This window comes from Purpureocillium takamizusanense, chromosome 8 (assembly GCF_022605165.1).
Source record: "Purpureocillium takamizusanense chromosome 8, complete sequence".
Taxonomy (NCBI): domain Eukaryota; kingdom Fungi; phylum Ascomycota; class Sordariomycetes; order Hypocreales; family Ophiocordycipitaceae; genus Purpureocillium; species Purpureocillium takamizusanense.
In genome coordinates this window covers 1,383,646-1,411,592 of record NC_063075.1, presented here as the reverse complement: position 1 = coordinate 1,411,592, position 27,947 = coordinate 1,383,646, and the positions used below count along the sequence as shown (strand labels likewise).

General features: G+C 58.6%; 8 protein-coding genes across 9 annotated transcripts; 3 read left to right on the top strand and 5 right to left on the bottom strand.

Annotated features, from left to right (window-relative positions):
* Window positions 1-155: 155 nt before the first annotated feature.
* NAG5 (Hexokinase) lies at window positions 156-3,515 on the bottom strand. The gene is made up of 3 exons (XM_047990080.1): window positions 1,741-3,515; window positions 1,106-1,678; window positions 156-1,048 (listed from the first exon to the last, which is right to left on the bottom strand). Exons 1-3 carry the CDS (start codon window positions 2,346-2,348, stop codon window positions 598-600), a joined length of 1,632 nt encoding a protein of 543 aa, XP_047846086.1. The 5' UTR covers window positions 2,349-3,515; the 3' UTR covers window positions 156-597.
* Window positions 3,516-8,331: 4,816 nt separating this feature from the next.
* NAG1 (Glucosamine-6-phosphate deaminase) lies at window positions 8,332-10,234 on the top strand. The gene is made up of 3 exons (XM_047990079.1): window positions 8,332-8,801; window positions 8,914-9,492; window positions 9,604-10,234. Exons 1-3 carry the CDS (start codon window positions 8,622-8,624, stop codon window positions 9,916-9,918), a joined length of 1,074 nt encoding a protein of 357 aa, XP_047846085.1. The 5' UTR covers window positions 8,332-8,621; the 3' UTR covers window positions 9,919-10,234.
* A 1,535-nt stretch (window positions 10,235-11,769) lies between these two features.
* JDV02_008475 (uncharacterized protein) lies at window positions 11,770-12,731 on the bottom strand (the record flags this gene model as incomplete). The annotated part of the gene is made up of 2 exons (XM_047990078.1): window positions 11,770-11,902; window positions 12,034-12,731. The coding sequence occupies 2 exons, from the start codon at window positions 12,729-12,731 to the stop codon at window positions 11,770-11,772; spliced, it is 831 nt and encodes a 276-aa protein (XP_047846084.1).
* Window positions 12,732-12,859: 128 nt separating this feature from the next.
* On the bottom strand, window positions 12,860-13,398 carry JDV02_008474 (uncharacterized protein; the record flags this gene model as incomplete). The annotated part of the gene is made up of 2 exons (XM_047990077.1): window positions 12,860-13,329; window positions 13,389-13,398. 2 exons carry the CDS (start codon window positions 13,396-13,398, stop codon window positions 12,860-12,862), a joined length of 480 nt encoding a protein of 159 aa, XP_047846083.1.
* A 473-nt stretch (window positions 13,399-13,871) lies between these two features.
* JDV02_008473 (uncharacterized protein) lies at window positions 13,872-15,629 on the bottom strand (the record flags this gene model as incomplete). The annotated part of the gene is made up of 4 exons (XM_047990076.1): window positions 13,872-13,989; window positions 14,044-14,423; window positions 14,478-15,411; window positions 15,496-15,629. The coding sequence occupies 4 exons, from the start codon at window positions 15,627-15,629 to the stop codon at window positions 13,872-13,874; spliced, it is 1,566 nt and encodes a 521-aa protein (XP_047846082.1).
* A 2,068-nt stretch (window positions 15,630-17,697) lies between these two features.
* Window positions 17,698-19,993, bottom strand: NAG2_2 (N-acetylglucosamine-6-phosphate deacetylase). The gene is made up of 3 exons (XM_047990075.1): window positions 19,427-19,993; window positions 18,629-19,299; window positions 17,698-18,555 (listed from the first exon to the last, which is right to left on the bottom strand). Exons 1-3 carry the CDS (start codon window positions 19,808-19,810, stop codon window positions 18,297-18,299), a joined length of 1,314 nt encoding a protein of 437 aa, XP_047846081.1. The 5' UTR covers window positions 19,811-19,993; the 3' UTR covers window positions 17,698-18,296.
* Window positions 19,994-20,841: 848 nt separating this feature from the next.
* JDV02_008471 (Beta-N-acetylhexosaminidase) lies at window positions 20,842-24,848 on the top strand. 2 transcript variants are annotated; one of them, XM_047990074.1, is made up of 6 exons: window positions 20,842-20,899; window positions 20,956-21,455; window positions 21,572-21,690; window positions 21,827-24,336; window positions 24,384-24,469; window positions 24,544-24,848. In XM_047990074.1, exons 2-6 carry the CDS (start codon window positions 21,397-21,399, stop codon window positions 24,551-24,553), a joined length of 2,784 nt encoding a protein of 927 aa, XP_047846080.1. In that variant the 5' UTR covers window positions 20,842-20,899; window positions 20,956-21,396; the 3' UTR covers window positions 24,554-24,848. The 2 variants fall into 2 exon arrangements, with proteins under 2 accessions (XP_047846080.1, XP_047846079.1); XM_047990073.1 differs by having other exon boundaries at window positions 24,537-24,848.
* A 748-nt stretch (window positions 24,849-25,596) lies between these two features.
* Window positions 25,597-27,242, top strand: JDV02_008470 (uncharacterized protein; the record flags this gene model as incomplete). The annotated part of the gene is made up of 4 exons (XM_047990072.1): window positions 25,597-25,669; window positions 25,729-25,850; window positions 25,924-26,086; window positions 26,143-27,242. The coding sequence occupies 4 exons, from the start codon at window positions 25,597-25,599 to the stop codon at window positions 27,240-27,242; spliced, it is 1,458 nt and encodes a 485-aa protein (XP_047846078.1).
* Between the last annotated feature and the right edge of the window lie 705 nt (window positions 27,243-27,947).

Genomic DNA, 27,947 nt, shown 5'->3' with positions numbered 1-27,947 from the left:
GAAAAGTATAGGTACAGCTAATCACTTGCACCACACGGGCACTTCCGCGTTCCTGTACCTCATGTCACGTTTCACTGCCCCCGCGACGCGACATAAGGGACCTACTAGTACTAACTTAGCACGTACCCACCCAGCACTTAACGCCTTATCTCACTCTCCCTTTCCTTGCATCTCACATCATTGAACGAGCTTCACTTCTAAGATGAGTTACCGGATTGAATCCAAACCTGCTCCAATCCTATATCTACCTTTGGACAAACATGTCCCTCATACTGCTCTCATGGTATCCCCGTTCGTCATGTAGCGGCTGCACCGAAGCACTTGTGCCACCCAGTCGGTGCAATGAAAAAATCTCCAACCATGTCCTCGGCCATGGCCCAGATTGCTGATTATATGTGTCGCCAAAAAGCGACTCATCGTGCGCCAAACAATCGAAAGGAAAAGAAGAAATCAATGCTGCCCGACGCCTCTATGGTATGCGAAACTTTTCTGCCGCATGACCAGTGATCCCCGATGATAAGATGGCAACGCGATTCAAGGTATCATAGCAAGCGCTCCAGCGCCAACGTGCCTCGCACGAAAAAGAAGTCCACTCCCTCAAAGATCGTGCTCGACGCAGGCTAGCGCGACGGCCGCGCCCATTAGCGAGCTCTCCTTGGCGGGGACGAGCTGGATGCTGCGCGGTTCAGCCAGCCCCTTGCTCTCGACCAGCTCGTCGATGTACCGTTGGCACGTGGCAAGGTACTTCGGGTAGTTTTCAATGACGCTTCCGTTAAATGCAACAGTTGTCTTTTCGAGTTTCATGTCCGCCTCCGCCCTGAGCCGCTCAGGCGAGGACTCGGGCAAAGTGGAAATGTAGGCGGCCTCGGCCTCTACTCGGCAGTCCCATAACGTGAAGACGCACGTAGCCACAATGGCGGCGGATCGTACTGAAATGAACGAGGCGATGGCCTTGATGGCTAGCATGTCTGATGTTGTGGGGGCGTGAGATGAGGGATGTCGCTCAGAGAAAATCTTGATGGCTTCTGTGAGCTCAGGGGTAGTATCGCTACAGCGTGTCAGCGCGCTGTTTCAGCCCAACGGTCGCGGTAAGCGGCTCTCTTACCTCTCAATCATGGAGAGCGTGTCGGTTCCGAGCGAGTAGGATGCCTTCAGAGACGGCGGCACCATGCCCCCGAGCATGCCCGTGGTCTCGATAGCTTCAAGCAGAGCCAGGCGAGCGATCTCTCCAAGATACATACCGCTGACCTCGTGCTCCAGAGGCTGGAAGTCGGGTCGTGGGTGCTCCCGGGTAAGCGTGTGGTCCCAACGCGTCATGGGCAGGATGTTGTGCCCAAACATGCCCAGCTCGGTGTTGACAATGACATGGCTGGCCTGGCTGAACCATCCGATAGGGCGGGAGCCAAACTTTGGTCGGCCGATGGTCATGACGGGGAGGTAGGCGGCCATGTTGACGCCAGTGCCGAGAATCAGGCCGAATCGAGTCGACGTATACGAGTACGCTCGGGACAGGAGACAGGCGCTCGAGTCATTGAGGATCACACCCAACTCGACGTCGAGGCCTTGCTTCTTGCATGCCTGCTTCACGATCTCGCCCAGATCCTCACCCAACAGGCCTTTATCCGCCAAAAACGCCTTGCCCATTCTCTGGAGCTTGCCGCCGCCAAGCGACGTTTGCCTATATGTTGTCAGACTGGAGGAACGCGAAGGGCAACGCGAAGGGCACGTTTGAATACGTACTCGATGGGGAAACTCCACGCCAGGGCGACGGGCAAGGGCTTCTCCAGGCTGTGGCCCCGGTTGAGACCAGCTGACACAACTTCTTGTATCCGTTCGCCCATCCAGTCGAAGAATGCCATGCCCTCCAGGTCCTTGATGGGCTTTCCGATTTTGAAGTTGCGCATGCTGACGATCTCGCTCTGCTTTCCTTCCTCGGCTTCGCGTCCTCGCAGCTCAACCAAGGCGACTCGGAGAGTTGATCCACCGACGTCGAGAGCGAGGTACTGGCCAGCTTCGCCTCCGGTGGGCAGCTGGTGGCTGTATGAAGGCAGCATGCACTCCAGGTCGGTCTGCAGACGCTCGAAGAACTGGGCTTTCAAGCCCGCGGATAGTTGCAGCAGGCCATCTCCGCTGACAGGGCCGAGCAGAGCTGCTTCGGCCTCCTTCAGGAATTCCTGGAGGCTCTTGGATGCCTTGTTGCGCTTGGAGGCGGAGGCGTTGGCGCCCAGCGGCTTGATCCAGTAGGAAAGAATGGCCTGTATCAGAGATTTGCCTCGCAGCAGGCTCTTGACGATGGCGGCAATGAAGGCTTTTCGAAAGGTCGTCATTGCGCAGGCGGATACGAGCATAACATGGGCGAAGGTGGCGGAGACTTGGAGGGGAGGAGGCGAAGAAGGAGGAGGAGGAGAGAGGCGATCCGTATATTAAATGCAAGGTGTGATCCGGGGTAGGGAGGCCGTGCGATGTGGTAGGCTATGGGGGTGATGAGGGGGATAGCGGGTCAGATAATGGGGGAGAGAACGAGTGTAAAATAGGGCCGCGGCGGTATAGCAGGTGAGGATGGTCATATGGTGTAGAGGAACCAAGGTGACATAAGTATGGTGTGCTCGAGGAATCAACAGAGAACAACAAGAGAAGAATGCAGGCCGCGCTTGTGCAGGGATGTGAGCGTGTGTCGTGCGCGGTTGGATCGAGAAGAGACGATGGGCCGATCGACAGGCACCCTGGGGTACTCTCGTACTGGACAGACAACGCTGGGGGGGCGAGGCTATACGAGCGCGTCAGAGAAAAGAGCCCTGGGATGAAACCTTGGCTGAAGACAGGGCAAGATGGGGCAAGGCGATGCCGAGTGAGCGTGTCGTTGAAGAGGCTGCGCAAGTGGGCAGCAGAAAGGGACGGCGGATCTGGTCGTATAGGCTGGGCTGGCTGGGCCGGGCAGGGAGAGACAGACAGGCGCCGGCGACGACGACGAGGAGACGGGCCGCCCGCCCAGCTAGTAACTAGGTCGAGCCGAAAGGTGGATGGGATGGGATGGGGGATGGGATGTTACTTGCACGGGGAGCCGGGAGCAGGCGGGCGGTGCGCCAGCCATGGATGGACGGACGGGCGGAGGAGTGGGCAAGATGGATGGGGTCAGGGCGAGGAAGGGGACGGCGGACAGGCGTGGACCATTGGGTCTCGCGTGCGCACACGGCGGTCGCGTCGACGATGGAGGCACGGATGAGCTAGTGAGTGCCTGGCGTGGCCTGTCGTGCCCTGTCCTGGGCTCGGGCTTGGGCTGAGAGGTCGGTAGCGGCGCTGCTGGGGATGTCTGGCCGCGTGTGGTATCGTTGTCGGCGTCTGTGGTCGAGTCGAGTGTGGTGTGTCGTGTGAGCTGGACCCAACGTCGCACGCCCACGACGACACGGCGCAGCACCACGGAAGGGGAAGGGGGGGTGATTGTAAATGGGGCCTTGGGTGGTAGTATAGTGCCGCAACAGTGGCAGCCAGAGGATCATTCAAACAAGGTAATTTCCCCGTACGTACGTCTCGTACCTACAAAGGGAAGAGGAACGTTTCAAGGTGCTTTGCACGTGCGCACAGAAGAAGCGAGTGAGTTCATACTCTGCCTCCCTTGCTCGTCTCGTACCCCGCGGTGATGCGAACGTCGATGAAGGCTCGCTGTGGGGAGACGTCTGCGACTGCGAAATGGGGTACCACAACCTTGTTCTCAGGCGTTGCAGATGGATTTGGGATGCCAGGTCAGGCGGAGCCAATAGGGACGGTCTAGTAGGGCTAGAAGGGGGATCTAAGGGGCGGCAGCGGCGGCGCTGCAGGCACAAGGGGAGGGGGGGGTTCATTCAATGGGCTGCGCAAGTAGCATGGATCGGTGAGGGACGGCGGTGGGTGTAGCAGCGGCGGCGCTGGACTGCCGTGCCACTCGTGCTGGGCTGCTGCACGGACGGGACGAGAGATTCTTTGGCCGCACCGCAGCAGTTTTGGCGAGCACGAGGTACCGTCAGTCGGTGATTTGCGCAAGTGATGCGCAGGAAAAAAACCAAAGGGTCGATGCAAAATCTGGGGCTGTAACGTTGCCATGTCGCAGAGGTGGCAGCTTGTGGAGCTCCTTCCCTCATTTGGCGCCTGCCTGGAAGTGACGGACCGGGGCCAGCGGGATGGCCTCCGCACCTTCCCAGGGGACGTGCAGTCATACTGTACAGTGCAGTAACTTTCCATTATACTACGTGCAGCCAAGCACGAGCACTGCAGCCACTGCAACTGCAGCCACTGCAACTGCTGGCATCCACGCCAGTCATCCACCCCATGTCGTTCGTTCTGCCCCGGCCAGATGCGTCCGACTCCCAACGAAGCGCAAATCCCAGCTCGCTGGGTTCGCCAGGTTCGTCATTCCATCTTTTTGTCGGCGGCGCGCGCCCAGCCCAGCCAGCCCAGCCCAGCCCAGCCCAGCCTAGCGAGCGAGCATGCTTGCTTGCTTGCTTGCAGCTGGAGCAGACACCAACAGTCAGTCGATCAGCCCGAGCAACCAAACAATCAACCGAATCAGTCGATACGGGGTGCCCGAAGAGGAGGCACACCTAATAACTTAGCCCCCCAAGGCCAGCAGGGTGTCTCATGCTCTCCTGCTGCTGAGGAGGCGATGCCTGCCATCCCGTCCGCCACCACGGCACGCCGCGGGGCCGTTGCACGCCCTGCCCCTCCCCTCTCCCGGCGCTGTCCCGACTCCCGAACCGGTTCGTCATGTAAGTCGCGATGCACCACCGCCTTGCCCAACATCAGCATCTTCAACGTCGGCGAGCCTCAACTGCAACCACTGGTGCCCGTAGCCACTCGGGTGACCTGATCGACGCCCAGCCCCGTCCACCCCTTGGTCAACCCGAGCTGCCGTAGTGTCGTACGTACTGTACGTACTTGGTGCATACGAAGTACATGCTTCTTATTCGTGCTCGCACCACGGATCGCGATGGTGGCTTGATGCCCGCCTCACGAACCCAATCGAAGCAGACCCTTCGCGAAGCATCCCTCGCGCCTCGGTCAACAGGCCTGGCCAAGACATTGCCATGCACTCGGTTGGTCCTTGAACCATGGGACCGCGCAACGTGGGGGTATAAGAGTGCGTATGCAAGGTAGACTCGCGAGACATTGGCATCTCCTCCGCGTCCCACGTCCCACGTCCCACGTTCCACGTTGGGGGGGTTTGGGGGCGCATCCGCTGGCGTCTAAGGTGGGGGATCCATCTCAAGCAGACTTCCATCTTGTTGCTGACGCGACACAAGATGGTCATGGCGTTTTGTTTGGCATCTGCTTTCCTTGAATCACCCATGTTAGTTAGCTCGCCGGTCTGTAGTGCGTCACGCGGGTGCATCTGATAATCCCTGACGCCGCATCGCCGGTGCAAGGAGAATTAATGCATCTGCCGGATTCATAAGTCGCACCCCTTCCTCGCCGTTGCTCAAACCGCGCCATTTCATGCGCAAAAGACAGGCTCCAGGACAGGTATACTACCTATGCGTGATACCTGGATGGTGTCCCGTCCCATCCCGTCCCTCAGCTTCGAAGCACGATCCTGCGAACCACCGAGACCCGGCAGCGGGACCGTGGCAATGCTACTGCTACTACAAAGGCGACGAAGGCAGGATCATGGAGAAAGATGATACTACCACGACCCGCGCGAAGCAAAACATGCCATCGGGGCGGCACGACGTCGCGTTGCTTGTGCAGGCTGGCTGGCGGTTCTGCGGCGCGGCGCCCGTGGCGACAGCGTCGGCGACGGCGAGGGACCAAACACCGGCCGCGGTGCCGGTCAGGTTGCGTCAGAATCAGACCCCGTGCAACCCAGGCCCGGCGTCTGTTCGGGCATCGGTTTGCGCCTCCGGTGCTTCGGTGCCAGTGGGGCAGGGCAGGCACCTGGCTGGATCTGCGCGTTCTTGCGACGTTTGAGACACGCAGGGCGACGTTGGTCTCTGGCCGAACTCACAAAATCCCCAGGGGCAGGGGATACGACCGTTGCGTCGGCCAAGTGCCGGCCAGACGCGCGAAATCGACGATGGGCTGTTATCGAGAGAGCGACGGATTTTTTTTTGCGCTGAAGGTGCCGTCGATACAGACCTGCGTATGTATACCTGTGTGTGAGCTGCGCCAAAGTGCGCGAGCCATTACGTGTGTTTGATGGGAACAAACGCGGCCTCTGGCGTCGCACCAATCGCAGCTTGCGGCCCGTGGTCATGTGCTTCGTCTGCCCTGCCCATGGTTTGCGTGTGACACCAGGTCGGATCTGCTGTATCACCATGATGCATTGGTTGGTCCAGGTACCCCGGGAATGACCACGGCGATGACCTCAAAGCTGTGTCAACTTCAAGGTTGCCTCTCAAGGAGGCGTTGTAGCCACCCGATGACACCACCAAACGTCTGGCACGTGTAGTGGCTCAGTGTAGCGCTGACCGTTCCAAGTAGGTTACCTACAAGTAACCACCTATAACTTATATAAGGGTACTATTTTAGGTGCCTACCTAGTACTATGCCTGGTAGTATGCCAGTGCTACTACTACTACCTGCGGCAGGCAGTTGGCACATTGCTTTCAGGATTGATGAGCACTGCGCGTGTGAGTGACAGCACAAAGGGACAACAAAAGCACTGCACCTACTGCAAGACGTACGATATAAAGTGCCTACCTCCAACTACGGGCCATGCAAAGTGTGGCAGTACCAGGCGCTGCAAATGTGCAGCCCGCCACCTCGCTGCTTGTTCCGGGAGCAACGTTTTGGCCCGGCCTTGATCCGGCGAATCTCGGTGGATGCGCCTCCGGACAGCGACCCTCCATCTGCCCCCCCGAGCCTCCTCTACAGACAGGTATCTCCCTGTGCTGGGTCTGGGGGCACCGGAGCACCAACAAACCTGCAGCCCCAGCCCGGACGAAGCGCGCAGGACCCACGCCCGGAGTGGCACCGGCACCCCAAAATGGATGGATGGTTGGGGATGGATGGATGTCTCCAATATTTTCCTTCCATGCCTTCCATGTGGATGCCATCCTCCTCCACTGCCGCCGCCACCACCACCACCTGTTGGAGAAGCCTGGAAGCATGCCCAGGCCCGGCTGGCTGGCTGGCTGGGGGGCTGCTGCTAGACACCCCTCTCAGGCGCCCAGCCGGACAGAGGCCCGTCAGCCTGTCCGCGCCCCCCCCCCCCCCGGCTCCCCCACAAGCGGACAGCGGGGTTGCTGGTGCGGGCACATGCAGTGACGTTCCATCCGCCGCTCCTGGGAGGTTCTTCTTGGGTCGAGGTCGACTCCAGTCCCATCAATGTTCGGCCCACCACCACCACCACACACAACTCCACCAGGCGAGACGATGGATGATGACACCAGCAACAGCACCGCGCGCAACCACTACCACTGCTACCACCACCACCACGACTACCCGCCCCCCTCCCCATGATTCAGCGTATGGCCCGCCGTCGCCGCCCTAGAGCGCTTAAGATTGGTTTTCTCCCGTCGTAGCAGGTGCAGCAGCAGTGCCGGCGCTTGGTCGACGTTGTAGCAGGCAGTAGCAGTAGTAGTAGCAGTACTTACTGCATCTTACTACCAAAGTTAGTAGGTGGCAAACGCTCCACGCAGAGGAGTGGCCTCATGGCTCGGTAACAAAACTGAGGTGCCCTGTGGCCAGTCGCGGCTCGAGGCCTGCACCCGGGCCCTCTGGCACTGCTGCCACTGGACGCGCAGAGCGCAAGACAGCCGAAGGAGAGCATGGAAGGTGAAGCATCCCTGGAGGCAGGCTGGCAGCAGCAGCAGCAGCAGCAGCAGCAGCAGCAGCAGCATCAAAGGCTCGTACGACGGTTGATCCCATCCGGCGGTCATCCCACCTCGCCACGCCCACTGGAAGGAATCGTCTTATTCCTCCCATGGCCCCGAATGGCCTGGCCTGGCCTGGCCTGGCCTGGTATGTTCTGTCTGGTAAGGTAAGGTACCTGGGCATGGTGTCAGTATATGGCATGGCAGTGATGAAGTGGAGGAGGGGCGGCTGCATGTCTCCCTCCTGCTGATGAGGTTGCTGCCACGTACGTACTACTACTAACAGTACTACTACTACTACCACTCTGATCTGAGTCTCCTCTGCTCCAGTGCTACTACTATACTAACGTTCGTAGTGCCTTTGCGGCCCGGTGCTCCATGAGTCCATGTACCAAGTTCCTACGAGTACCCGCAGTTGCAACACAGGGTTCGCCTCTCTCTCCATCAGTGGCGCCCCGACGTCCCCGTCCCGCCCGCCCGCCGTCAAGCTTCCCTTGCCCGTTACCCAAGTGGAAGCTCCGGCCGGCTTTGCCATACTTTGCCGGCTCGCCCATAAACCTTTTTTCCCATACAACCTTGCCCTCGCTCTCTCTTCCTCCTCCTCCCCTTCACCTCAAGCTCCTCTGCCCAAATTATAGTATCCTGCACGCTTTTCTTTTCTTGATCCTTTTTTGTTGTTGCAGGCTTGTGCCCTCGCACACACATACCTTCTCCTGCGCCAGCATCTCTCGCCGCCTCATCCTGCGAACGCGCGCCCACTTACATCATTATCCTCACCCTCACCCTCACCCACACCACACACCCACGCGCCTCACACCTCTTCCTCTCGCCGTTACAATGCGCTTGATCATTCGCGACGACGCCAGCAAGGCGAGCGCCTACGTGGCCAGCTACATCGTTGACCGCATCCGCGCCTTCAACCCTACTCCCGAGAACCCCTTCGTCCTCGGCCTGCCCACGGGCTCGAGCCCCCAGGGCGTCTACAAGATCCTCGTCGAGAAGTACAAGGCGGGCGAGGTGAGTTGCAGGATCCCCCACCCCCTCTTTCATTGTATCTTATTTTTCTCCCTTGCGACTTGTGGCGCAAAACTGACTGGCTCTTCTCTCTCTCTCTCTCCTCTTACAACAGATCTCGTTTGAAAATGTCGTCACGTTCAACATGGACGAGTACGTCGGCATCCCCCGCGACCACCCAGAGTCGTACCACTCCTTCATGTGGAAGCACTTCTTCTCCCACGTCAACATCCACCCGTCCAACGTCCACATCCTCAACGGCAACGCGCCCAACCTCGAGGCCGAGTGCGTCGCCTACGAGGACGCCATCAAGCACCACGGCGGCATCGACCTGTTCCTGGCCGGCATCGGTGAGGACGGGCACATCGCCTTCAACGAGCCGGGCTCCTCCCTGGCCAGCCGCACCCGCGTCAAGACGCTGGCCTACGACACCATCCTCGCCAACTCGCGCTTCTTTGACGGCGACATCGACAAGGTGCCGCGCATGGCCCTGACGGTCGGCGTCCAGACCGTCCTCGAGGCCCGCGAGGTCGTCGTCATCATCCTCGGCCAGCGCAAGTCGCTCGCCCTCCAGCGCTGCATCGAGCAGGGTGTCAACCACATGTGGACTCTGTCCAGCCTCCAGCTGCACCCTCACCCCATGATTGTGTCCGACGAGGACGCGACCCTGGAGCTCCAGGTCAAGACGGTCAAGGTGAGTGTGTCTTGAGACTCGAACCCGGCGCTCACTTACACACACACACATACACACACATACATGCCTGCTGGCAACGTTGAACTGACACGGCGCCTCACTCTCCCGCAGTACTTCAAGAGCATCGAAAAGGTGGCCCGCGAGGCCGGCTTCGAGCAGATCCTGCCGTCCAAGGTCCGCACCGGCAACGGCCCCATCCCGCAGACCAAGGTCGACGAGGTCAACTCGCCCACCATCCACTCCCCGCAGCCCACCACGTCGCGTCTCCTCCGCGCGACCCCGGCCGCCGAGTACCCCATCCGCTCCGTCTCCCCGGAGCTGGTCCCGGACCGCATGGCGTCCCGCATCCCCGAGCCGAACCTGCACAAGCGCCTGACGCCCAACCCGGAGCAGCAGGCTGCCCGACAAAACGCCATCAGCGCCTAAGTTGGCGGCCGATTCACGACGAGCAAGAATGGGGGCTGTTCTTTTTTCCCCGGGGATTGTTCTCATTATGACAAAGCATCTGAGCCAAAGGGGGCTATGTTTTTTTTCCCGGAGTTTTTGCTTTCTATGCGGATTTGTTTCATTATCAATTATTTTCCCATCTTTTTCAGGCTCAGGCCCGGTTGGCTACACGTAGAAACAGTATTATGAGTCCTTCGACGGCTTTTCGAATTAGATACCAGTTGGGTTAAGGTACGCACCAAAATTAGGTAGTAGAAGTAGCATCGAATTATCTCCAAAACTACGTACAAGACCGTGTTTCCGGTTCTTCATGATGATGCAGGTGATTGACGGTCGCGTTTTTGCTACTACTAGCTCCCTGATCGCCATGGTTGCATCTGACAAGAGTCTCGGCGCATATATCCGTCGGCGCCATTCGGGCGGCAACTTGGCCAGCCGTGTAGCGCCCCAGACTAAATGTTCCAATTTTGCCTCACCTGGCCACGCAAGAATGTGGACGTAACAAATATATGCACCACTATGTAGATGATCTGTTCGAGGGGTGGCGCCGCTAGCCGTGGAAGAGAGGCAAAAGAGCCAACACAAAAATTGTGTCCCTGTCTGCTACTGTAACTGTACTGTACGTACGTACGGAATGTAGGTACGCATCCCGCACAAAAGTCCGTCTGGCTCCTGGTTTCCGACCCGTCCCCCAAGGCCATCACCCTTCACCCACGCGGGAAGTTTCACAAAGACAGCACGGCACAAAGGAACAAGAACCGGGGTGGAGAGACGCAACTCTTCCTACCGCCTGTGGGCACAGGGCAGGCGGGCACGTCGCTGCGACGTTACGTACGAACGTTGACCTCTCTCTTTCTCTCTCACTGCCCACGAGGGTCCCCATCTGCCGGTACGTTCTCGTGCGCGCGCGGCGCGGCGCGGGCGCGCCCGGGCCGCATAGCAACCCCTGTTCCCCGCTTTAGCTTTCTTTCTTCGGTTCTGGTCCTCTCTTTGTCTCGCTCTCTCCGCCCATTCCCCGGCGGGCCATCAGTAGAGAGGGTAGAGGGGGCGTTTGGGGACGGTCGGAGGCCACTCGTCGACTTTGAGACTGTCAGCTGCTATAGGGTGCGATTGGCGAGTGCATGCATACCTTATGCGTAGCGCTACTAGCCGCTAACTAGTTGCTTCGTAAACATCGCCACGACTGCAAAGGGAACCACTCGACGCGGCTTTGCTGCTTCCTTCCCCTATCGGAAGTGTATCCGCACAGGCCAGGTTAGTTAGTTACCTTGGTGAGTGGTGCGGCTCCTGCGGCTCTCATGGTCGATCAAGAAGTGCCTAGATGCAACGATTCAGATGAGGGAAGGAAAAAGGGGGGTGGCGTCTTTGCATCGGTGTGTTATATGGTCCCCGCTCGGCGCTGACGTATTACGGTTGCGAAGTGCCGAGCCGTCGGTTGATATCGTCTTGTGGATGTGGCACGTTGTCAAGTTTGTTTGACGGCGGGCAACCGTCTAATTCTCCCAGAGGGACAAAGGGGGGGTAGGGGTTACGCTTAACGGTCTCCTCACCGGTCACTTTGTCAGGGTCCAAAACTCTCCGTCGTCAACGTTGCGTGTTTCACTCAATATTCGATGCATCGGCGGAACGCTGCGTGACGTGCGCGCGTATTATACCCCAGTCCCAGGGTTTATCTATTCTTGATGCAAGGAGGTAGCAGTAGCAGTAGTAGTAGTAGTAGCTCCCATGGGCATCCCCCCCGGCACTACACTTCAACTCCGATTACTCAATGTCTGCCCCCCTGGGAGGAGGGGAGGGTGTCGATGCAATGTAGCCAACAGCTCCCGCGCTTCAGCTTACTTCCTTCCGGACGTAGACCCCTACATGGCCCAAGAAGTCGGCGTCCTCCTCTGGTAGCAGGTGCTCCGTGTACTCCTGGACCATCTCGCAGACCCTCGACGACGCATAGTCAGTCGTATATGGACTGCCGGGGCCCCAACCAAGGTCAGTCCAGGCCTTGTCTGGCTTCATACTTACGCGGCGGGAGCAACAGCCCAAATGAGGGGCATTGAGAGACGAAAAGGGGGGGAAGGGGGGGGGGATCAGGTAACTCACCTTACCAAGCCTCCGTCCTCGTTCTCTTCCCATTCAGGGGGGGATTTATCCTCGGGCTCGACGCGATCCCATATCATCCCCACCGGGCGCGCCAGGTCCGCCACGATCTGCCTCACGGGCACGTTGCAGCTCACAGCGAAGACTAGCGTCCGCTCGTCGACGAGCAGGAAGCCGTCGTCCCGCTCCACGACCTCAACGCCCCGGCCGCTGAGCGCCCCCTTGCACGTGTCGAGATACGCGGGCTCCTGCACGACGCGCCGCACCCGACTGCCCGTCCGCGCCTCCAAGAGGTCCGCGAGCGAGACCAACAGCGCGTGCTGCATGCAGGACCGCCTTTCCCTGAAGCCTTCTCCCTCTTCCTCCGGTCTCTCCCCCTCGCGCCCCACGGCGGACGTCGTCAGGTTCCCGAGCCCGAACCCCACGATCTTGTCGATGCGGCTGAGCCGCTGCAGGACCTGAGGAGGACCATTGAAGATGGCCTCGATCCTCCGCCACGTCTCGGTGCGGAGAAACTCTTCGATGCGCGAGCTCCATCCTGCAGCTACTTGCGCCACGGTGGCGTTCCTGGCCTCTTGTAGATAGGGGTTGCGCCTCGAGGCCGTACAGATGTTGATGGGGGTCGGGGTGGTCCTGAGATGGTGCTCATTCGGACGCGGATCTGGCTCAAAGGCCAAGGAATTGATGTGGGTGAAGCGCATCACCGGCACATCGCTAGCACCCACCGGCACGACACGGCACATCACGTCAGCTTCAGCTTCAGCTTTCAACTCGTTCCTCCACCTCCGCCACTAGGCCTCCGGATCGCCCCGTTCGGGAGGGCTTCTCACTAAACGTCGCCTTCGTCGTCGATGACACAGGTCCCCCATGGGTTTGGGTATCGCTTGCCGTCCATGCCAATGACAGAAAGCATCGTGAAGTGTGGGGCGGGGCCCGACTTGAGCTCATCGATCTGCCGTTGCGCATCCTCGAACATCTCGCGAGTAAACACCGGTCTCCCCTCGTTGTACAGCTTCCGGGCCAGCGATGCCGACTCATCAGCGCTCATATTCCTCGTTTGCGAAGCATGAAACATCGAATCGCCGAGCATCCCTCCATTGCTCGACTCTTCTACGTCTGAAGAGCTGTTGGCGTGTTCCATGCTTGACGAGGCAGCGGTTCGATGAGTTATTGCGGGGCTGGCGCAGACGAGTCGAAAAGGTGTCTGTCTGGTGTAGGCAGACAGCGAGAGATAAATTTCGTCCAAGCCCGCCCGTCGCCCGGCCCGCGACTGTTTATACCAACGGATGCGGAGTTGAGCTGTGCTCTGTCAGAGCCCAAACCAAACACAAGACGTGTGCGGCCTCCTGCAGGCTTACCTAAGTACATGTCCCGAGTAGCCGTCACTCTAAACAGGCAGCTTTGTTGGCATCACATGTGGGAACACAATCAACGTGTCAAGATCTTTCGTGATGCCGCCGCCCTCGTTTGCGGGGGTACAGGTACTATCTAGAGAACATCGTAGCGTGGAGCGAGTGAACCGTCTTTATCCCCTTGCCAATTTTACAACGACAACCCTCGTACCCAAAATATGAAGCTGAAAACACCAAGGTGAAGAAGAGAAGATGAAAGAAATCCAAAACTTTCCCTGGGTATAATGCGGCATGCTCTTGTCGCAGTGCTCCGCCCAGCCGTGCCATCGTCTCGAATAAACGGCCCGCGTGAGACTTGGCACAGATCGCACAAGGCCACGCAATATGTTACAGTACGGCCACCAAGGTCTGTGACTGCCATGCACATCACAGCTTCTCGGGCTGGTAGCCGTAGGGGCTTATGTCACTCGTCCCGCGTGTCGTGAGTCGTTAATCGGCCGCAAAGTAGCGTTTCGCCTTGCTTTGCACCTGCTGCGCCTTAATCTCTGGCGGCACAATCGTGTGATGAACAACGTGTGGCCGGTACACCGCGTCAACCGGGGGCATCCTGCTACAATCAGCTCATGTCCGACCATGACATGTCCTCGTCGAGCTAGCTTACCAGTCGTCCACCGTGAGAGGAAAGTATTCGTACAGAGGGTCGGGATCGTCCGCAGGGCTGTTGCCAGCGTTCACGCCTGCCACCGGGGCAGCCTTACCCATTTGCGGGCTTTGTAACTCGGCGCTCGACCGGTTCGGGCTCTTCTCGTCCTCCGAGAGTGAGAGATTGATCGGCACGGTGTTGCTCTGCCGGCTCACCGAACCGCGGTGAGGCTGCCCGCCAACCTGGCCTGTCTTGCCGTTGATGTGTCCATTGCCATCCCCTGACCAGGCTGGAACAGGCGGCCTCGCAACGGTGGGGGAGACGGCCATCCTCTTGGCGGGATGAGCAGTCGGGCTCGGTTGCGGTATCGGCTGAGGATTTGTCCATTCCACAGGGGTCTGCAACGGTCAGCCTTCACGAGCCTCTCAACCCTAATAGAGGACACGGCATACCGAGACACCACCCATAGACTGATATCTCTGCATGGTTGCCTGCAGATTTTCCCGTTCCATCTTGAGGTTAGCGTTGTCCGAACTCGCCGTGTTCTTTCGCTCCAAGCGCTTCTCGCCTGTTAGTGGCACATCTCTCCTGCTGTCAAAATTGCGCGGACTCCGACCGCGGACAATGACAGGTCCGGACTGAATCTCGGCAATCTTGATGATCTCGCCAGTTTTAGTCTTGCCGAGAAGATTAATCTGGACCACGTAATGTTGCTGCAGGCCCTTCCGCCGGCCATTGTTGGCAGTAGCATGCTTGAATTGCAGTCGCTTCCAAGCCACAGGCAGGGACAGACGAGTAGCATCGATTTCTTGCGCCGCAGTCAGATCCAAAGGGACATGGGGCGGGGCCGAGGCGACCTTGGCCTCCTCACCACCCTGAGGATTGGCACTCTTCCAGGGTATCGAGATGATCTCTGTCGGCTTGCCCTCGATGGACTCCACAGCTGTGATGGACGCAGACAGCTCGAATATCGGAAACTGGCGGCCCTGTTCATCTACTACATGGGATATGGCTCTGGGAAGTGTTACCAGGCCGGAGCACTGCCAGAGATTGCGCCGATAGCAGGTCAGTTCAAGCGGCCGGCCGGTAGTCTCGCCACCAAACACATCCTCGGCCACGAAAAACATGCCGTAGAGCTCAGCGCTCAGATGCGTGTCCGAAATGTTGCCGGCATCGTCGACGACGGTGACGTTGCGGATTGGTTCTGAGAAGCCTAGGAGCTTGTTGTCCAACTCCTGGGGTGAGGCCTCCTCATTGACGGCATCATGGTTCGTAGGGGCTTCGAAAGCGCGCGCAGAATAGGCAAAGGGATCTTCAAATGTCGTCGCAAAATTGTCAAAGTCGTATGCTGGGGTAAAGGGAAGAGGAGCCAGGGCACCGCCGTCACTACAATTCACGAAAGCGCGTCAGCCATGTGGTCCAGTCGCTTCGTAGCTAGCTCGCACGAGGTGGCGAGTGAGGGGTACTCACAGGAGGGCCTCATCGAAGTTGAGGTCTTGCTCGAAGTGCTCCATGGCCATGGGCTGGCCGTTGCCGTTGTTCATGGTCATGGTGTCCGCGGCGCCAGATGCTGACATGGCCGGCATAGAGTTGAACGTGGCCATGGCATTGTCCGCCCGCCGTCAACACCACACGCGGGGGACGTATGAGGCGGGAGTGGCGGTTTGCTGCCAGGAGCGATCGCAGGCGCAGGGGGGTTGTCCTCTGTTGGGCGAAGGATGCAGACGTCGATGAGGGCCGGCGGCGGCGGGTGCGAAAGAACGAATGCTGACACTCGGCACTTGGGCGTCGGCTGAGGGCTGACGAAGAGGTTTGACGACGACGATGAGAGGACAGCGAGACGGGATCAGGTACCGAGGATCGGGGTGCGGAGCGATGCGATCGCGGCAGGTTGGTCTGGTGGCATGAAGTAGGGTCAAGCAAGCGTCACGGTAAGGGTCGGGCTGGCTGGCTGGCTGGATGAGGAGAGAGTCGAGTGTGCGGTCCAGCACGGTGCAAATGTGGAGGTCGTCGACAGAGACTTGAGTGGACGGATGGAACATGGACGGAAGCCTCTCTGTGGTTCCAGGCAGGGTGGACGCAGAATTGTGGAAGAGCACGCACCCCAGGACGGGCTGCTAACCTGCTAAGGCTGGCACAGGCATAGGGCCACTTTTGCGCTGGGGGGGGATGGACGCATCGCTCTGGGGCGGGCGCCGGCCGGGGATTGGCTGCTCGGGCGGAGGGAGGGGGAATCGGGCGGTGGCGCTTCTGCAGGCCTCTGGGGGTGGCCACCTGCACCTGTCTGCCAGCCAGCCGGCCGGGGGGGGAGGAGGAGGAGGAGGAGGAGGAGGAGGAGGAGGAGGGGGACGGGGAAGGAGGATGGAGGAGGATTGCTCTTCCCTGGCCTCCTGTCACCTGCAGACGAGAAAGTGGGTGGTGGGCGTTGGCGACGGCGGCGGCGACGGCGACGGCGTTACCAAACCTGGGCGGGCAGATTGGATGCCAACAACCTTAGTACTACTAAAGTAACGACTTGTCACTGAAAATGTACTGTACTGCACCAGTGCCAGTATAATAAACCACCTACCTTACCATATTGTACCAACCTACAGTTTACCTACCTTACTTTATGCACTTCCATCCAACGCGCACACCTTGAACATGAGCCTGGACCTCAGTCACGCCACCAAGCCCAAGGGCCTGGGCTCACGAACCCCGACACACGCGCGCACGCCCTGGCACAATGCTCCCGCGGACGAACGAGCTGCCGACGCTCGCTCCCACAATTTCTACATAACCCTAGAAGACGACCCTGCCCGCTGGCACGCGCGCTGATAGAGAAATCAAGCCCGCCCACTTCGCCAAGAGGGGAGGGGGAGGGGGGGCGCCCCAAATTGCAGGGGCCTGATAGAGCCAGTACCGAAGTTGGTGTCGCTAGTTGGGGTAGGTGATTGCAAGGTAGCGCAGGTCTTGTCCCCCTCCCAGCCCATAAGGCAGGCCAAGATATCGCGCCGTCGCTGGATGGATGGACGGATGGATGGATAGATGGCCGGCCGGAGCGGAGGCGGAGAGATTGGCGGGATAGTGGGTGCACGCTGGATGCCATGGCATGGATCACGACGGGATGGCGGATGATGAGGGTGGCGGCGCGTTGGCGGCCGCGGGCAGGACGGGCCCAGGCGTCGTCCCCCGCCGTCCCATCCAGCGCGAACCAGCATCGTCTTCCTACCGGCTGGACGCACGACGAGGCCATGCGACCCCCAAGGTGCCCCAGGAAGCTATCTCATGGCACCAGCCTCGCGGTCGCCACCAGCCTATCATCCACTTCCCCGCAAACTGTCGACGCCGCTGCCACGTTCGTGTCTTCGTTGGAGAAAGCTGGACGGACGTCCGGGAGGTCGGTCAGACACCCTCCATGCCTTTCACCATGACCCGCAAGCGGTCATCGTCAGAGCCTCCAGCCGTCCTCTATGCCGGGGTCGATGCGTCGTGGCGCGCTGTCGACCCTGATTCCTTGTTGATTTGCCGGGCCCTCCCTGCAGCAAACCGTCCCTCGCTCGTGATGAGCTTCCCTTACCCCGGACTTTCAAGAGCAATCAATTCATGTACGTACTTCGTAGTAGCCGTCGACGCGCCTCCACATCGCCCCTGGTCTTCACGGGTCGGTTCGAGAGCTGCCACGGCATCAGCCCCCAGTAATACGCACCGCGCGTGCATGCTTGTACTACCTACATTACATTGTTGTAAGCGCCGACGGCCCTGCCATGGTCTGACGCGCCGGCCCGGCAAGTTCTAGAAGTGCACGAGGCTTGGCGGCTCGCCTGGAACCGTCAAGGAGCAAGCAGTCATGCAAATCTCCCCGCATCCAGCCAACAAGGATCCAAGGACCCCCGGCGCGTCGCACCAGGCGAGCCGTCAGCAGCCGTGGCGCCAACATGTCTCTTCACTATTCAGCCATGTTCCAAACTTCGGATATCCCCAAAAGAACGCCTCTCTTGTCTATTGAACATGGTTCCCCAAGGCCTTCACGTCTCGTGCGCCCTAGACGCCCCTTTTTTTTCTCTCTGGTATACTCCGTATTTACTACTAAGATGATGACCGCCCCATGCAAATGCGCCGCTAATCAGATGATAATGGTGGTGAAAAATCAAGGAAGCACCAAGCCCGTCTTGCTGCCGTGTCAGAGTCGTCATGCGATCATACATTCTACGTGATTGGTTCCGCGAGTGCTTCGCCGCATCTGTGTTTTGTTTGTGGTCGATCAAGGATGCTTCTCTGCTGCCGGCACTTCACATGGCAATTTTGCCGCTGCGGTACAGCCTCGTGCCAAACTTCCAGACCTCGTCGAGGACGAGCTGGCTGCAGCCGTTGGATGTGTCCTCGGAGAAGATGACGAGGTCGGCATCGGCGTCGGCGTCGAGCGTGCCCTTGACGCCTTGGAAACCCAGCATGGCCGCGGGCGTCGCCGTCACGGCCTTGAGGGCCTGGGGAATGTCGGTTCCAGACCACTGCAGGAAGTTGTTGACGCACTCGAGGAGCGTGATGGAGCTGCACGGTTGTTAGCGACCCTGCCTGTATGCGGCTAGTAGCACAAGGATCAGGGGGGCAAGCTTGAACTTACCTGCCCGCAATCGTTTCGGAGCCTTCGAGCAGCAGCGTGGAGCCCTTCTTGATAATGTTACACGTTTGCTCGCCGTTGGTCCACGGATAAGCACCGTCGGGCAGACCGACGAGGTGCATGGCATCCGTGACGAGGATGAAGCCATCCGGGTGCGCGTTGAAGGCGATCTTGATGGTCGTAGGGTGCAGATGAATACCGTCCGAAATAATGCCAAAGTAGGGCCGGGGCAGGCTCTCGGCCAGGCCCAGGACGCCGAAGATGCCTGGGTTCCTGTGGTGCAACGGACGCATGGCGTTGAAGAGGTGCGTGATCATGGTGGCGCCCTGGCCCACGGCCGACGACGCCTGCTCGTACGTCGCCTCCGAGTGGCCGATGGAGTAGATGATGCCGCGGGACGCCAGCTCGGGAATGAGCTTCATCATCTGCCCGCGCTCCGGCGCTGCCGTGACCATCTTGATGGGTATCGTGCCCCCGGGCGTCTGCGGCCTGAGGTTCTCGGCGCCATAGCAGGCCTCGATGTCTGAGAAATCTTGGGCCTCGATGAGCACGTCGACGTTGTGGACGCCGTTCTTGGTCGGATTGAGGAAGGGACCCTCGCAGTGGGCGCCCAGCGATTCAGCCCCGTCATCTGCAATACGCCGGCTTCCCGAAGGGCCGAGGAACGGAAGTGCCTGCATGCGCGAAGGTGGTGTCAGCGACTGAGTTCCACGGCTTTGGTAGCATCTTGCCCCCCCTCCCTCCATCAAGGTCAGGGCCGCAGGGCGACCTGGCCAGGGTTGTCCCTTCGGGAAATGCTACCTTTTGATACAGCTCAGGGCGCTGGCTGGTGATGGTGGGGATGTATGAGGTAACGCCCGTCTGGATCATCAAGCGGTTGACCTCCTTGACTTTCTTGCCGTACTGCGACATGTCGTCGAGCAGCGTTGAAAAGTTGAAACCGAAGGCGCCGTTGAGCTGGCATTCAATCATACCCGGGGCGACGATGCGCCCGCCAAGGTCGATGGTCGCATCGGGCAGGTTGAGGTCGTCGTAGAAGGTGGCCTGGCTATGAATGATCTTGCCCGTCTGCGAGCTGACCCAGAGGTCCTCGTTGACGAGCCGGTCGCCCTTGACGAGCCGGCAGTTGGTAAATTTGGTGAGCCCGTTGCGCGGCTGCGTCGTTGGCGACAACGCGATAGGCATGGTGGCTGATGGCGGTATGTTCGGGTATCGCGGGAGGACGCAGGTGACGGCGGCGAAAGTCGAGGCAGGCGTTAAAAGTAGGACGCCGTGTCCTCTGTCAGCTACGATATTAGAGAAGAGCACAACGGTGGCAGTCCGTGATCCACGAACGGATCAAGACGAGCTTCACTCGCGCGATGGAGGCGACTCGGCCAATACTAGTACTACGAAGACCTCATTCCATCATGCTGGATCCTCCCCTCCCGGCGGCGACGCAACCTTGACGCCGGCCGGGAATGGGGCGGCAAAGCGGCGCGTGGTAGCAGCGACAAGTGACAAGCATCGGCGAGGCGAGGGAAAACCTTGCTGTCTGGCCATCGTCGCTGTCACGGTGCCATGCTACGGCCCACGGTTGGCTGCCGGGTGGAGTCGGCCACCACGGGGGGCATCATGAGCGACCTTGAGGTGAGTAGGCTGGCGATGGGCGGAGGCGCCGGGACTACTCGATCAGTGATAGCGAGGGTGCGGCATTCCTCGATTCCTTGGAACGCAGACCTGCATCCCACGGGGGCCCTCCCTGTGGACATCCCTTCGCCCTCATGGCCGGTTGCTGGGCGTCAATCAGAAACTGTTTGATGCAACGGCGCTGCCCCAGCCCGCGGGACACGCCTGGTGTGACCCCCATGTAACGTTGACTTGTTGCCGTTGGCGGCGGCGGCGGCGGCGGCGGCGGCGGCGGCGGCGTGCCAGAGTCAGACTCTGCTGGTGCGATGGACGATGTGGACGGGAGGATGGGGAGCCCGCAACCACCCCTCCCCCCCCCCTTCTGCTGGCGAACTTTCCATCGACGCTTCCAAGGTTGTGCCCAGCGGGGTGCAGGGGAGTGGAGAGCAAGCAAAGCAAGCCTCTGGCTGGGTTGGGCGTGCACAGGCCACACGTGGGTCGCGGAGTTGCAGACTGCCATTGAGGTGGTGATGAATGTGCCAGCTGCACGATGGCAGATGAATGGAGCAGGACCCATTCTTGCCGTTCATCCCCGCCTGCCGAAGCCTCCTCATGTCAGATGGAGGTGACCCGGGACTCCGTTCACGGAGGAGTTGGCGACTTTCAGTGGGTTTGACAGGACCCGACGCCCCCAAGGTTCTATTGCTAATGGGTGATGGCAGCTGTACCGCACTGTTCCTTCCACCCCAGCACAGCCGGCCCCCCCCCCTCGCCAGCTGTGAGCTCCCGTACTTGGTACTGAGCGCGGAGACCCCCAGACCCCCAGGCCCCAAACAAGCCAGGCCCCCAACCTGTCTCTTTTTGGTCTCGTTAGCCGACGTTATGCCGGCTTGGCTCCTTCCCAGCTATCGCGACTAGCAGGCGAGCCTGCCAGCCCGTCTAACTAAGCAGGAGCGAAGAGAGTGAGTGCGACGACCACCTTGCACGAGCAAACCGCCCCCTCTCAACGCCCGAGTGCAAGCAGGAGGTATCAACGTCAACGAAGCAGTGCCCTCAGCCGGCCGGCACGGCAAGACTCCGACCCCGTGGCTTCCCGACTGATCGCAAGTGCTGCTATGCCCTCCGACCCGAGATAGCTCGTCCATCGTCGGCATCTTCCCACCATGGCCTCCAACTCCAACGCGGATAGTGATCTGGACCCACTATGGCAGAACCTCGACTGGTATGTTTTGTCGACCCTGTGCATGCGGTCGATACCGCGTCTTGGTTTCATCCGTTATCATGCTTGATCTGGTATCTATACAGCTGATTACCTACGGGGCTGACCCGTATCAATAGGGCCATCGGTCAGACACTGATCATGGGCTGGGATGGGACCGAGGTGACGCCCCAAATCCGAAGCCTCATCGAGGACCATCACCTCGGCTCCATCATTCTTACCGCCAAAAATCTCAAGTGTATGCTGCTTTCTTCCTAAATCCCTCGTTCATTGATGCCGATTCAGCGGCACCGAGACACCAAATCATGTCTCATGTCTCTGTCTTTGCTTTGCTGTGAGCCTGCATTTGCCTTGCTGACTTTCCGTCATCATAGCCGCCCAGCAGACCACCAGGCTGGTTCAGGAGCTCCAAACTATCGCAAAGAATGCTGGACACCCTCAGCCTCTGCTCATTGCTCTTGACCAGGAGAACGGAGGTGTCAACAGTCTCTTCGATGAGGACTATGTGTGCCAGTTCCCCAGCGCCATGGGTATCGCAGCCACTGGGCGCGCCGACCTGGCTTATGAGACCACTAAAGCCACCGCTCTCGAAATCTCCGCGTGCGGCGTCAACCTGATGCTGGGTCCCGTTCTAGACGTGCTCAACAACGCCAGATATCAGCCGCTTGGTGTCAGGGCAACGGGCGATGATCCTCAAGAAGTCTCACAGTATGGCCTTGCTGCGCTGAAAGGCATACGGGATGCCGGAATCGCTACCTGCGGCAAGCATTTCCCATCGTACGGCAACCTCGACTTCCTGGGGTCGAACCTTGATGTCCCCATCATTACTCAGACACTGGAAGAGCTAAGCCTGAGTGCCTTGGTACCTTTCCGAAATGCCATTGCGTCCGGCCAGCTCGATGGCATGTTTGTGGGTGGCTGTGGCATCTCAAACCCGTCAATGAATGTGAGCCATGCCTGTCTCTCAGACCAGGTCGTCGACGACCTTCTCCGGAATGAGCTCGGCTTCAAAGGCGTTGCCATTTCTGAATGCTTGGAGATGGAGGCTCTCAGTCACGACCTGGGCGTCCAGAACGGCGTCGTTATGGCTGTGGAGGCAGGATGTGATCTTGTTCTTCTTTGCCGAGCCTATGATGTTCAGCTCGAGGCCATAAAGGGTCTCCGGCTGGGCTACGAGAACGGCATCGTGACCAAGGAGAGGATTTTTACCTCGTTACGCCGGGTGTTGAAGCTCAAGGCCCAGTGCACGTCTTGGGCCAAGGCTCTCAACCCTCCCGGGATTTCTCTACTTTCTCAACTCCACCCTTCCCATCTCACCTTGTCCAGAAAGGCGTATGACGACTCCATCGCCGTCATTAGGGACAAGGAGAAACTCCTGCCACTCTCAAACTCAATGCATCCTGGTGAGGAGCTTCTCCTGCTTACGCCGCTGGTGAAGCCGCTGCCGGCGTCATCCATGACCAAGAATCTTCTCGACGCAAAGAACAGCTATTCGAGCCGGCCGACGAATCACGACGCTTGGGTCCATCAGCGAGAGAAAGGTGTGATCATGAGTGGCGAGGGAGTCTTTCGGGAGTTTGGCAAAAACCTTGCCCGCTACCGCAATGAGAAGCTATTGCACACAAGCTATACCGCAAACGGCGTAAGGCCTGTGCACGAAAACCTGATCAACAGGGCATCTTGCATCATCATCGTAACGGCAGATGCAAACCGAAATCTATATCAGGCCGGCTTCACCAAGCACGTCGACATGATGTGCTCCATGCATAGGAGCAGGGGCAACAAGAAGCAACTCATTGTGGTTGCCGTCAGCTCGCCCTACGATTTTGCCATGGACAAGTCGATTGGTACCTACATCTGCACCTTTGACTTCACCGAGAATGCCATGTCTGCGCTGGTCCGTGTACTGGTAGGAGAAATTGATCCTCCTGTAGGGACCATGCCAGGCACACTGCGGAAGAGCAAAAAGGTCCTCAAGTCGAGACAGCACTGGCTGGTGGAGGAATACGATCGGTCACGGGACGCCAAGGGTCTCTCCGATTTGCTTCGTGCAGTCCACCGAGCGACCGCCCCCGATCTCGAGTTTCTCAAAACCACAACGCCGGCCTCGTTTGAACTGAACATCGCATCTATTAAAGAGGCCCACTTTGTGGTGCGAAATAGTAGCACGCAGGCTCTATACGGCTTTGCCGCTACTTACTTTACGTCTGGGGTCGGCATTCTAGGCGCCATCTTCGTGGACCCTGGAAAACGGGGCATGTCAGTGGGCCGATCACTTCATCGACGTGCGCTGAAGAGCCTGGGCCAGCAACGAGGCATCAAGAAAGTTCAGCTTGGCATGCCATTCCCTGGAGTCTTCTTAGGCATTCCTTCTAACCTCGAACTCAGTACCGTCAAAGACTGGTTCGCCAATAGCGGCTGGGATACGCAGTTTCCTCGCAAGCTGACGAACATGGTCATTAAGGACCTGGGCAACTGGCTCGTTCCAGAGGGGCTGCTACAAACCATTCAACGAGCTAGTATCAGCTTTGACCTCATCCATGGCTTGGAGAACGCGGATAGCGTTCTTCACCATGTACGGACGAACGCCAACCCCGAGGTGCTTGAGCTTTACAAGTACGCACTAGGCGAAAATAAGTCATGTGGCATCGTGAGAGCCAAGGATCCGGCCGGCAATCTAATCGGGACGGTCATCATCTGCCGTCAAAACAGCGCTTTGATCACCTATGTACCCCCGCTCTCATCTCATACGGATGATGTTGGGGGCATCATCGCCCCTATCGTACCCTTGGCTCCACAGTCAACATTAGTTCTACAGGGACTAGCGCTCATGGGAGTGCGCCAATGCAAAAGCCACAAGGCCTCGAGGGCCTTGGTCAGCTGGGTATGTATACGCGCCTTAGAAAAAAGACTTACATCTAACCTATGCAGGTCGTGGACGACGCAAATGAGCCATTGCTGGCAATGGGCTTTGAGATTCTGCAGGTGTTTGAAGAGATCACAAATTCTCCGGAAGTGTGAGTATTCCCAACCACTGTCTATCTTGGTGCGCTTATGCAGCCTTAATATTGACTGACATCGTAGTTGTCAGCTTTGAATGATTCGCAATACCAGATGAGAGCTTTCCTTTCGTGCGATCAAGTTGTTGCCAAGCACATGTCAAGCGTAGTTTTAAATCTTTCTGTAACATAGGTTGGATGCTAGCACGATCGTTGATGACGGGGGCAATGTGGCGAAAGCCCACAGAGAGTGTGGACTATATACTGCGTTGCTATGCAAGTAGTGAGCCGAGCGAGATGGGAAACTTACTTGCTTCCGCCCATAGATCAGCTCCGGAGCCTGGAAAGACAGCCAAACACTGATAATGAGTCTCTTAGCAAGACATTAAGGTATGAGTTCACTACCCTGATTGATGTATTTCGGTGGGATTGTGAATAAGGCGATTTCGACACACCGTTGGTCGAAACTAGGCCTACCCTGTATTATCGGCCATGATTCTTAACTCGCTTATGGATTCGCCTTGTCTTAAGCGCAGTCGGAATGTCTGGAGTTAGTTTCGTATATTTCTGTGTGTGCAATTCACTACCGTGTGTCGTTCTCATCCGACCCTGATTCTTCCATCTTATTTGCTGTGGCATAATTAACAACAATTTGTCGTAAATAGGTACAAGTCACTACTGAACCATGCTTCTTTAACATCTGGTGTGTGACGTAGTGCTACGGTTAAACCACGGCTGATTAGGCACTCCGGAGTCGGCAAAAATTGGCGCCGTGCCTCGGACGGCCATTGGTGGGCGAGACTGGGTGACCGGGACAGGGCAGGTGGGCAGCCACAGCCCAAGCCAGAACAGGCCCAGCCTCGCTCGCCTCGCCTGCTCTGCCTGGCTCCCTCGTGCAGCTCTCTCCCATTCCGACCAGTTTTCACCACCACAATCGATCGCCAGTCTCGGCACGCCTTGCACAAGCGGCCGACGCGCCGCGCAGAAGCTCCGCTACCCCAGCACCAAGCCTTCAAGCTACTTTGAGCGTCTCGTCTTTCCCCTCCAGGCCACCGTCTTCCACCTCGCCGCGTGTCGGCGGGAAGCCCGTTGACTCCCCCTCTCGACCTTCTCTTCTGTGGCCTCAGGCCGCAGCTTCTCCCACCATGGCCTCCCAGCAGATTCTGTTCGCCGAGACGATAGCCGGCATGAAGAAGGCCTTCAAGAGGAAGGCTTATGGTACTTTGTTCCCCGCGCCTCGCCCTGGTAACAGCCCACTTAGCCTCTTCCCTCTGCAGAATCCGACTCCGACTCCGAGATCGAGAACCACGGCAATCGCGGCAACAAGCTCAAGAAGCGAGCACGATTTGCACGTCAGGGACAGCTGGCGCCGACCGACGGACCGAGTTTCTACAGAGAGGTGCGTTTGTCACGCGGCAGTTCGCGGCAGCAGACCCGCGCCCCCATGCCTCAGCCAATTAACCAGTTCTCAGGCAATCGACTATGCTGGTGTCAGGAGGACCATAATTCATCGAAACGCTCCACTAGTTGACGATGAGGGGTACGAGGTCAATAGCGAGGACGACGATGAGCAGGTAGAAGAGGCCGAGGCGACGGCTGCGGAGCTCAATCCGTACGCCAACGTGCGGTTGGAACGTGAGTGTTCCTTTGCTTGCATCACAAGCTTGTGGGCACAGCCTAATGACTGGCAGATATTCTGGCGCCCCTGACTGCCTCGATTGACCTACCTACCCACTCGACACTTTCGAAGCCTTTCGTCTCGCAGACCCTCACAGACTTGGTTCAACAGAGCAGCGCTATGACGCAAAAGGAAAACAAATCCCTGTGGAGGGTCAGATATATGTGGACGGCGCTCTGCGGCGACGGCAACTGGATGCCTTGCGAAAAGATGATCGGTCCGAACGACCTGAACCTATACTCGGACGATGTCGTCGCTCGCCATCTGCTCTCCTTGAGAAGAGCCAATGGCGCGAGATCACCACATCTCGGTACGCCAAATGGCCATAGACCGGATGGCCAGGCTACTGGCGACAATGGTTTGGGCTCTGTCGATCTAAAGTCAACAATAGAGACGTCGCAAGATGCCGACCTATCCATGACAGACGTCCCCTCTGAAGACAAGGCTGTCAATGAGTCGAAGCCAGAGGGCTCCGATGATAAGCAACAGAGCGGAAAGGATGGACCTCCCGACGCTCGGAAGGAGGTGGAAGCTCGAAATGGAACTTCGGAGAAGCGCAATGGGGCGGACAATGGCGAGAAGATACCCAGTGACAGCAAGAAGTCAAAGAAGACCGAGCACGACACACAAGCCGCAGAGGGCTCTGGCGATGTGGCAATGGGCGATGCCAATGCCGCGTCGGGCGAGCGACTGAATGTTGGTAATGTGGGCAACGGAGTATTGGCAGCCTTGGATGATTCAGTGCTGCCGTTCATACATCCCATGTTCCAGCCGCCGGGCGGGGCCACGCGGGACCGGGACGTCGGTCTACCGGAGAATGAAGCAGAGGATATCAGGAGGCTTCTCGCGCTCTATGTACAAAAGCAAGAGGAGATTTGCCGCGGGACTTCGAGGCTCTACCAGGGTCTGCTGAAAGCCGAGCGGCTGCGGAAGGACGTGCTGCACTGGGCCAAGGCCGAGGCGCACTGTGGTCCTAATCGGGACATGTCAGACGGAGAGGATTGGTACGACAAAGAGGAATGGGGCCTGTCAGAGGACCTCAAAAAGGGCCAGGACGAAGAGGAAGAGGATACGACGACAACGGGCAAGAAGACTCGAAACCGTCGGCAGTGAGCCGCAACTACGGCGAGGCCGGCACGACTTAATGACCAAACCCTTATGACGGCATGTTGTCATAAAGCGATTCAAGCCTAGGCACCTTGGCTGTGTACGTATAGTCCATGTTTTTGATACCTTGGCCTCGGGGCTGCCTCAGTCCGGCCGTCTTTGAGCTGGAGAGGCGAGCCGGCAATGCGCCGTGACGGTGCGGGTGGCAGGCATCGTCACCACCTTTACAGAATAAAATACCCAGTCGCAGGACCTAATATTGGATAATTTGCCGATGAACGTGGAAGGGATGGCAATGGAAGCATCACCTGCCCGTCGTCTTGAGCCTCGGCGTCGCGGCATAGCATCGGTTGAGGGAGCGTGGTGGGCGACATTTCCCATGTTCCCATGGCTGGCACGCGGGTCTTTCAGGTGACTCGAGCGGCGGCAGAACCCCCCGCACCGCACCGGTCGCATGGACACCCCTCCGAAGCGCCAGGGCTAGCGTCGGACTCCATTCCAATGGATCCTTGCCGTCGAGCTCGGCGGGACGAAGTACCTTTTATGACGCTGCTTGGGCAACCTGGATCTGGGTTGTGTCCCTCCACTGTAAGACGCTATCGGCGGGCACTTGGGCGACCCCGGGCCTCGTTTTATTCTCGCACAAAAACAGGACAGCACCACGTTTCGTCGAGCTCCGTGAAGCTACATCCACGCCGTGACCATACCGTG

What these genes read in the sequence shown, in the direction of transcription:
- NAG5 (XM_047990080.1), bottom strand. Translation starts at nt 2,348, where the DNA reads ATGCTCGTATCCGCCTGCGCAATGACGACCTTTCGAAAAGCCTTCATT. An exon ending in GCGTGGAGTTTCCCCATCGA is followed by an intron (nt 1,679 to 1,740) that starts GTACGTATTCAA and finishes GACAACATATAG; the next exon opens with GCAAACGTCGCTTGGCGGCG. An exon ending in ACGCTCTCCATGATTGAGAG is followed by an intron (nt 1,049 to 1,105) that starts GTAAGAGAGCCG and finishes GACACGCTGTAG; the next exon opens with CGATACTACCCCTGAGCTCA.
- NAG1 (XM_047990079.1), top strand. Translation starts at nt 8,622, where the DNA reads ATGCGCTTGATCATTCGCGACGACGCCAGCAAGGCGAGCGCCTACGTG. An exon ending in AGAAGTACAAGGCGGGCGAG is followed by an intron (nt 8,802 to 8,913) that starts GTGAGTTGCAGG and finishes CTCTTACAACAG; the next exon opens with ATCTCGTTTGAAAATGTCGT. An exon ending in TCCAGGTCAAGACGGTCAAG is followed by an intron (nt 9,493 to 9,603) that starts GTGAGTGTGTCT and finishes ACTCTCCCGCAG; the next exon opens with TACTTCAAGAGCATCGAAAA.
- NAG2_2 (XM_047990075.1), bottom strand. Translation starts at nt 19,810, where the DNA reads ATGCCTATCGCGTTGTCGCCAACGACGCAGCCGCGCAACGGGCTCACC. An exon ending in GCCCTGAGCTGTATCAAAAG is followed by an intron (nt 19,300 to 19,426) that starts GTAGCATTTCCC and finishes TCGCGCATGCAG; the next exon opens with GCACTTCCGTTCCTCGGCCC. An exon ending in TCCGAAACGATTGCGGGCAG is followed by an intron (nt 18,556 to 18,628) that starts GTAAGTTCAAGC and finishes ACAACCGTGCAG; the next exon opens with CTCCATCACGCTCCTCGAGT.
- JDV02_008471 (XM_047990073.1), top strand. Translation starts at nt 21,397, where the DNA reads ATGGCCTCCAACTCCAACGCGGATAGTGATCTGGACCCACTATGGCAG. An exon ending in TACCGCCAAAAATCTCAAGT is followed by an intron (nt 21,691 to 21,826) that starts GTATGCTGCTTT and finishes CCGTCATCATAG; the next exon opens with CCGCCCAGCAGACCACCAGG. An exon ending in CGAGGGCCTTGGTCAGCTGG is followed by an intron (nt 24,337 to 24,383) that starts GTATGTATACGC and finishes TAACCTATGCAG; the next exon opens with GTCGTGGACGACGCAAATGA.